This window comes from Colletotrichum siamense (genome assembly GCF_013390195.1).
Source record: "Colletotrichum siamense strain Cg363 chromosome Unknown KSG_Cg363_contig17, whole genome shotgun sequence".
In the NCBI taxonomy this organism is placed as follows: domain Eukaryota; kingdom Fungi; phylum Ascomycota; class Sordariomycetes; order Glomerellales; family Glomerellaceae; genus Colletotrichum; species Colletotrichum siamense.
The window spans coordinates 433751-442947 of record NW_023501030.1 but is presented as its reverse complement, the minus strand read 5'-3'; the positions used below and the strand labels follow the sequence as shown (position 1 = coordinate 442947).

Genomic DNA, 9197 nt, shown 5'->3' with positions numbered 1-9197 from the left:
AAACCCTAACCCTAACCCTAACCCTAACCCTAACCCTAACCACCATAACCCTACCCTAACCCTAACCCTAACCCTAACACTAACCCTAACCTAACCCTAACCCTAAACCTTTCCTTTTCAATGTGCACCCTAACCCTCTTCCTTTCCATCTATCACCAAACCTTGTTCTTTGTTATTCTATCCCTAACCCTTTCCTTTTTATCTATCCCTAACCCTTTCCTTTTATCTATCCCTAACCTTGTTCTTTTATCTATCCCTAACCCTTCTTCCTTTCTCTATCCCTAACCTTTTCTAATTCCCTGTCCCTAACCCTTTCCTGTTGCTCTCTCTCTATCCTCTCTACTCCCTAACCCTAAACCCTCTTAAAAGCCTTACTATCTAAATTCTGTTTTTTGTATTTTTCCCTTGTCTCTGCTTCGCTCTGCTTTGTCTCTATCCCTCTACACTATTGCTTGTCACTAACCTCTTTGCTATATTATAACCCTACCTTTTTTTTTTTCTCTTTCCTTCTTCTTTCTCTCTCTTGCTCATCCTTTATTCCTTCCATCTGTATCTTTCTCCTCCTAATTCTTTCCCTTGGACCTCTGCTTTAATTCTCGTTCGTCCTTTATATTGTAAACTACCCCCTTCTAAACCTTACCTCTTCCTTTCTACTATCTCTTCCCTTTTATATCTTCACGCCTTCTCTTATCCTGAACTTATACTTACGGTTTACCTTACTATATTTTTATCTACCTCTTTTAAACTTGAACTTGTTGATTATTTTTACTCCCTTTCTTCCCTAACCCTTCTGTCCTTATGTACTGAAATATTCTCCTTGCGATGAACTCCTTACTTTGATATCTCCTCTATCTACTTATTATCAACCCCTCCCCTATCCTAAACTGATTCCCCTGTACTCCTGCCTACTGGTAAAATGTGTCCTGCTTCCCCTTCTTACCATGCCCCTGACCTTATGATAAAATGGTTGTCTTTGGAACCTTATTCGGCTTGTTCTGTGTTAATTTATCTGGTGCTTACTATTCCTCTATATCTTGGTGTTATATAATCTGTATATATTATGAACTTGGAATTCTCTATAATGCTGCCCATCCACTTGTATCTGAATGGGAACTTTTGACTCTGGCTTTGGACTGGAATCTCTCTCTCTCTCTTATTTATGCCTGCTTATACTAACTACCTTACTTTATTAATATAAACACCCCTCTTGTTTTTCCTTTACTTTATCCTTAACTTTTATCCCTACTCTATTTTGAACTTTTTCTCTACTCTAACTCTTACTTTTATTTCTGCTCTGTTTCTAACTTTCTATTTCTACCCTATCCTTAACCCTTTTCTTTTAACCTATCTCTAACCCTCTTCCTTATTCTAACCTTTACCTTTACTTCTGCTCTAACCCTAACCTTACTCTTTTAACTTATCCCCTACCTTGTTCTCTACCCTATCCTTGACTTTTATTTTTACTCTATTTCTAACTTTCTATTTTCGCCTTGTCCCTTACCTTTTCCTTCATTCTAACCCTCACTTTTATTTCTGCTTTACTTCTAACCCCTTTCCTTTAACCTATCCTTTATCCTTTTCTCTGCTCTAATTCTGCCCTTTATTTCTGCTCTATCCCTAACTCTTATTCCTGCTCTATCCCTCACCCCCTTTTTCTTTTACTCTATCCTAACTTCTAATCCTGCTCTATCTCGAACCCTTTCCTGTTGACATATCCCTAACCTTAACTTTGTACGATCTCTGACTTGCTTATGCTCTCCATCTGTGGGTTGCTATATGAACCTTCCTCCTTCTTTCTTACCTAACTCTGTTTACTTATTATTCCTCCTTGTTATCCTGTCTGTGTATGTTTCCTTTCTCCCTCTAACTCCTTTCTTCCCTTTCCTACTCTATTATATATATTAACTATCTACCTTATGAATCTGCTATCTTTCGTTTGTTACTTATTAACTTCTCCTCTCTTACTTACTCTTCTAACCTTTTGGTTTATAACCTTTCTCGTGGTACATAACCCTTGTTTTGTGAATAACTTATAACTCTTTTTTTACTATCTTACTCCCTTATCTCTCTCTCTCTATTTACTCTCTAATCTTCTTTATAACGACTCCTATACTCTTACGAACTCGCCTCTACGGACGAACACCTTACTACTCGGCCCTTTTGTTATACTATGCTACTATGCTATCTAATCTAAAACTGGTCCTGTTATCTTCAACTCTGTATCTGTCTATATTATGCTTATATTCCTATGTTCCCTTTTCGCTCCTCTCCTTGCCCTCTTTACTTTTGTCTCTTTCTCTGCTCTTTATATTCCTCCCGTCTTCCCTATCCCTTCTCTCCTCTCTATACTTTACCCTTCTTGCCTCTACTTTCCTCTGCTCCTTGGATCCCCCCTTTCTTGTTGCTTGCTAATTGTATGTCCCCTCTATTATCTGTTTCTTAACTCTATCCCTCCTGAACTTTGCTTTATTGCTGACTTCTATTTCTGCCCTATTCTTGACCCTTCTGTTTGCTGTATTCCTGACTTTGATTCCTACTCTGACCTTAATCCTTCTCTTTAACCTATCTCTGACCTTTACTGTGTACTAACCCTGGCTCCCCTATACTCTACCTCTATGGGCTGCTAAATGAATCTCCCTCCCTCTCTTTTACTGAAATCCGTTTTTTTACTTTTCCCCCCTTGGTCTTCTATCTGTTTGTATTTCTATTTCTCTCTGTCTACTTTCTTTCTACCTCCCTTTATCTTTAACTACTGTCTACTGTATAAATCTGCTATCTTTGGTATGTGATTCTTTAATTCCCCCTCTCTTGCTGACCTTGCTACCCCTTTTTGGCTGTAATTTTTCTCGGTGTACTCTGCTCTCTTTCTATAACAAATCTTTTACTCTTTCCTATTATCTTAATACTATTCTCTTTCCCTCTGCTTGCCCCCGAATCTGCTTTATTATAACTCCTATACTCTTACTAATTCGCCTTTGTTAACGAACCTCTTACTGTTCTGCCCTTTTGTTCTGCTATGCTATCTAACCCTAAAACTGGCCCTGAAATCTTTAACACTACATCTGTATTATATTCACGCTCTTACATCCCCTTTTTACTTCTTTTTTTTCCCTTCTCTCCGGCCCCTTTCTCTGCTCTTTCCATCCTTCCACTGTTGCCTATACCTTTTGCTGCTCCTTGTATTCCCCCCTTCTTGCTCCTTGCTCATGATTCATCCCCTCTGTTACTCTTTGTCATCTTCCACCTCCTGCTCTCTTGTGCTATTAAATCTTTCTGTGTGAAAAAACATCTGATGCTCTGTTTTCTATTATCCTTTACTACTATACTTCCCTACTCCCTACCCTAAACTGTCGTACTCCTATGTACGGCCCCTACTCGCCCCGCCTTGCCCTGCCTGATCACCCCTCTGCTACGCCCTCTACTGCCTTCTGCCACAACTGGCTTGTCAACCGGCACAACTTGCTTGACTGCACCCCTCCCCATTGGATCATCTGCCCTAACCACTTATATACCTCCTTCTCGCTCGACGCCCACTCCTCTAACCCGTCCGCTCTGCGCATCGCCCTCACCGTCTCCTCGTACACCCTCGACCCCACACCGATCGTTGCGACGGCGAACATCGTAACCATCAACCCTTGGTACTGGCATGAACCGCCCTCGACCTCCGTGAACCGCCCGCCGTCCTCGCCCAACGGCTCCCATCGCCGACACCAACCCTGCGGCAATCCGCAATGGAAACAACTGCTGAAATTCTCCATCATCCGTCCGTCGAACATGGCCTCTTCCATCTGCCTCCTGTACTGCGCCGTCCACCCCCACGCCTGCTCCCCGCGGCCTGGGCAATCGTCTAACGTGTGCCCGTCGCTCTCTCTCCGGCGTATCCCGCAATACGTGCACCGTCCCGCCCACCGCGCCAACTGCTGCTTGAACGTCTCCCCCTCCTCCCCTAACCCTGAACGCTCTGCCCTGGCCTGCCACTGGCGGAACTGCCTGGCTTGCTGACTGGTCTCGAACGCGGCCCTGATCTCTTCGTCTTCTCTGGCTCCATGTCCCTCTCTATCCCCGTCCTTGTCCCTATCCATATCTCCATCCCCGTCGTCTACCCACATCACCTCCGACGCCCTCTGCCGGCATATGTCGCATGCCTCTTCGCCCTCCTCGCACCCTGGACGGTCCACCCGCCCGTCCATGACCTCGTCTAACACAATCCGCCGGCATACCTCTCCCCTGATGTATGTCCTTGTTGACACCTCCCATCCCCCTCCGGCTGCCCTCCCATCTTTCTCTGCCTCCCCTGCCTCCTTCTCCTTCTGCTTCTCCTTCTCCTTCTCCTCCACGGCTGCCCTACTGCATATAACAACCGACCGGCTTGGCTGGCCGTCTCGCCCGGCACGCCCGCTCTCCTGGACGAAATCCCGCAACCGCCGCGGCATGCCCGCGTGGACCACCAACCGCACGTCCGGCACGTCGATGCCTAACCCCAACGCGTTCGTCGCCACGATGACGCCCCCATCGGCGCCGTCGCCCATCCTCCACGCCTCCAACCTCGACGCCTTGTCCTCCGTGCTGCCGATGCTGCTGTGGAACGCTGCGCACCCCAACGCCTCGGCCATCCGCTCGACGCCCTCGATCGTGCTGCTGTACACCACCGCCTTGCCGCGTGGCTGCTGCCGCAACCAATCCCTGACCTCCTGGCAACCGCGCTCCTCGACGGCGCTCAACTCGCCGTCCTCACCCTCCCGACCTGACCCTAACCCTAACCCTGACTCTGCCCGGCGCCTGTGGCTTGCCGCACCACGACCACGACCACGACCCCCACCCCCTGACCCTAACGCAACGACAACAACCCCATACTCGATATTCCTCCGCGTCGTCGCCTCGCGGAACACCCGCACCCGCTCCTGCCGGATCCCCGTCACGGCGAAAAACTCCCGCTCCTCCGCCGGCGGCAACGTCGCCGTCAAACACACCAACTGCGCCCCGAACTCCTGCACCGTCCGCCCCAACGCCCGCAACGCCGGCCGGAACCCCCTCGACCCATCCAACACGACGTGGCACTCGTCCAACACCACCCGGTCCAACTGCTGCCGCCGCTGCAACCGCCCGACGAAATCCCGGAATCCCTGCGTGACGGCCGACTCGGGCGTCACGAACACCACCGTTGCTGCGGCCGTGTTGGCCCGCCCGCCGCCGCGCCACGTTGTCGACGCCAACCCCGACCTCGAACACCGCGCGTCCATGTCGGTGCGCAACGCCACCAACGGCGTCACGACGATCGTCACCCCGTCCGGTGCGCAATACGCCGGCAACATGAACGACAAACTCTTGCCGCCGCCCGTGCCCGTCACCTGCACGATCGGGTCGTCCCCGCGCATGATCGACCGGATGACCCGCTCCTGCTGGCCGCGGAACGCCGCCCGCGGGTCCCCCATCATCTGCCGCAACTGCCCGCCGGCGTTGGCTAACTGCAACCGCGTGAACCGCCGCCGCCGCTGCCCTTCGAACTCCTCGTCCGCCGCCGTCGTCGCCGTCCGCCGCCGCTTGGTGGGTGCCCCGCCGCCCCGGTCCTCCGCCCCGAACCCCAACAACCGGTGCCACTGCCGGCTGACGGCCCGGAACCTGTCCCGCAACGCCGCCGTGCCGAACGGTGCCTCCTGGTACAACCGCCCGTATATCATCCCCGCCACGTGCGTGCCGTGCCCGGCCTGCAAATCCAATGCGCTGTCCTCGACGCCTATGTCGTCGTCGTTGTCGTCGTTGTCGTTGTTTTTGTCGTCTGCCCGTCCGAACGCCTCGTTCAAATACCGGTTGGCGATGGCGACGGCCATGTGCCGCCACCCGCTGATGTTGATCTTGCTGCCGACCAACCGCTCGCTGTGCTGCTGCATGATCCGCCTTGCCTTGTCTGACGTCCACAACCGTTCGTCCGTCCACGGCGCCCGGCCGGGGGTGGCGTTGGCGCTCTCGTCTGTGATGGTGTTGTCACGGGCGTCGTCGTCCTCGGTGTTGTCACGGGCGTCGTTGTCCTTGGTGTTATTGCGGCGCTCGTCGCCCCTGGTGTTATCACGGCTCGCCTCGCCCGCCGCCCTGCCCCTTACAACCACGTCGTCCGCCCATAAAAATGCGCTCTTCCGGTCCGTCTGATGGATGATGCCTCCTACCTGCTGCCAAAACGGCAACACTAACCATAAATACCACACCAACAACTCGCCGACCTCGCGCGGCAAATACCGGTGTATCACCTTGGCCGTCCCCGTCTGGCGGTAATTCTTGTGGTACGACGTGACGAAACATATCATGCCGTCGTGTGCGAACACGTTCCTGACCCCGCCGTTGGCCGTGTTGCTGTGTCTGATGCCTGCTAACTCGGGCGCCCGCGCCGGCTGCCCTGCCACCATGTGCATCAACATCCACAACCGCTCCCGGAACGATTCCAACGCCTGTCTGTATGCCTGCACCGTCCTCTCGCGGTATGGGTGGTGGCTATCGCTGCGGTTGGACGTGACCTCCTCCGCCTGTCCTGCTGCTGCTGCTGCTGCTGCTGCCACTGCCGCCGCCGCCGCCCCTCGCGTTGGGTCTAACCACGCCCGCCGCCGTGCCTCCGACTCTGCGATGCGCCGTGCGATCCACCCCTTCCCCTTGCCCACCCACGCCTCGTTGCGGTCGTCGTGTAAAAACGAATACCCCGGCCGGTCCTGGCTGTGGTCGTCGTGCATGCTGTCCCACCTGATGGCGGGCAACGCTGCTGCTAACGCTGATCGGCCTCCGTACCCATCGCCGTGCCCGTCCCTGTCGGGATCATTATCCCTATCCCCATCCCCGTCCACCACCGCCAACTGCGCCAACAACGTCCGCGCCTCCTGCGCTACCCCGTGGAACATCTCGGCCAACTCGCACACCCGCACCCGCACCCGCCGGAACGATATCCGGTCGCCGCTCCAATCCACCATCCCCGGCGCCACCGTGTTAAACCGGATATGCATCCCGTACGTGCGCGCGTCGTAAATCCAATTCATCGCCCTGGGCTCGTCGTCCGGCCGCCCGGGCATCCGCGTCATGAACCGCCGCACCTTGTCGCGCACCAAATGGAACACGCTGCTGGCCTCTTCGTACGCCGCCTCGGCCCCTTTGGTCGCCGTCAACGCCACCACCTCGTCCTTCCGCTCCAACCACGCCTGGTACACGACGAACATCTTGGCCACCTTGATCACGGCTGAATAATTCGTCGTGTACTCCGTCGCCTGGTGCCACCCGCCGTCCTCGCGGATGCCCAACACCGCCAACGCGCCGATCATCGCGCTCTCCTTTTGGCTCTGCTTGTACGGGTCCTCGATGATGGCGATGATGGCGTCCAAACACATCCTCTCGACCTCCTCCGCCTGCGCGGCCTGCCTGCTGCCGACATCCGCCTCGACACGGCTGGTGAACGCATCCCACAACGACCCCTGACGCATGGTGAACCGATACGGCGGCCGCTCGCGCTCCGGCCACTCGTCCATGCGGAACCATATGCTCACCATCTTACGCCAAACCTCCTTGTACCGCTGCCACGTGTCGTCCTCCATGCGGTTGTCGAATGGCCGCACCGGCTTCTGGCCGATCTCCTTCCGCTCCGCCTCGAACAACACGTCGTGCCCGACCTTGTGCGGTGCTGCTGTTGCGCATGCCTTGTCGGCGACGCTGTTGAACACGGCCCATATGGCCTCTAACGTCTCCTCGCCATCCTCAATTGGTCGCGTGGCCTCCTGTAACTGCGTCTTGTTCAACCCTTCCAAATCCCTCGTCCACCCGACGCGGTACAACCACCCGTTCGGCTCCAACTTTTCGTCCACTGTACTGACCTCCTCGCGCGCGTCGGCCTCGAACCGCTTCTCTTGGTTCTCGTGCAACGTGACGAACCACGCCGTGTCGTCCGTCCCCGGCCCCGATGGCTCGCTTTGAACGGCCACCCCTAACCCCCGCCCGACCTCGAACCATCCGCTTGCGGCCCGTGTTAAAAAAAAACGCTGGCATGGCACGCCTGTTGTCCACGGCAAATCTCTGACTGCCGTGGCTTTCTTGCGCACATTGCCCCCCTTCTGCCAATCATTCGCCCACCGGTGTTCTGCCCGGCAATGCTCCTGCATGTTTCGCACGCGGCGGCACACATAACGGCATGCGTGGCAACGCAAACCGTCCGCCCGGGGCGGTGCGATATGGGCAACTGGCTCGACCGTGGGGTCTGGGTATTGAAACGACTGCAAATCGGCCTGGCTGCGGATGATGCCGGGAATATCGCCGACTAATCCGGCGACCTTGCTCCTGGCCTCGGTGGGGATTGACCGATGGTTATTCCGCAAATGCGCCGTGGCTTCGTTGGCTAATACGGCGTACTGACATAATGTGCATATCAAAATGGAATACTGCGTGTTGTGGACGAATGGCTCCATCTTTGGCATGTATTGGTTACTTTCTTCTATCTACTGTTTATGACTGGTTCCTCCTGTCCTCTCTTTATAAACTCACCTTCCTGCCCCTTAATTCCATATACTTTCTCCTTGATCTACTTTCCTCCCTGCCTACGTTCCATCGCTCGGTCGGGCTTTCTGGCCTGGCTGATGGTCCTGTTATATAATTGGCTGGTTAATGCGGGGATTCGGACGACATCACAAAAACATCTACTACCCTATTCACCTATTTCTGGACTCATATCACGGAATAAAACACTGAGAACTGGGTTCCTATAATTATACCGATTGTGGCTTTAATTGCATGCTACTTTTACCTATTTTACTACGGAAAATCTCAACGGCTTCCACCTTGCTGTGAACAACGGTTTCCGCCCTTGTCTCAACGGACCCACCTAATTCCATGGTGGGGCGTTCAATGGCTTCCGACGTCAGCCATCGTGGACGTGATGTTAGCCATCGTGGACGTGATGTTAGAGTGCGCTGGCACTGAGCCCTTTTAAGTGCACCGCCCATCCTACACGGGCCAGCCACGGGCTGGGCTCGAGTCTTTCGTTGGCGACGCGGATCAGCTCATCGTGACTCGTCTTCACACGTTCTGCTTGGACTTTCCGGAGATCTCGAACGCGGTCCACCGCCTGTTGAGCCGGGCTTCTACTCGGAGCGCCTTGCAGAGACTCGTCGGCTATCTGTCCCTGGGCCACCTCGAACCATCCGCTCGCGGCCCGTGTTAAGAAAAACCGCTGGCAC

At 53.9% G+C, this 9197-nt stretch overlaps 1 protein-coding gene across 1 annotated transcript; it reads right to left on the bottom strand.

The window, feature by feature from the left end:
* Positions 1 to 3398: 3398 nt before the first annotated feature.
* Positions 3399 to 8429, bottom strand: CGCS363_v015112 (Bloom syndrome protein-like protein; the record flags this gene model as incomplete). Its single annotated transcript, XM_036646961.1, has 2 exons — positions 3399 to 7980; positions 8032 to 8429. The coding sequence occupies 2 exons, from the start codon at positions 8427 to 8429 to the stop codon at positions 3399 to 3401; spliced, it is 4980 nt and encodes a 1659-aa protein (XP_036487821.1).
* Positions 8430 to 9197: the final 768 nt, after the last annotated feature.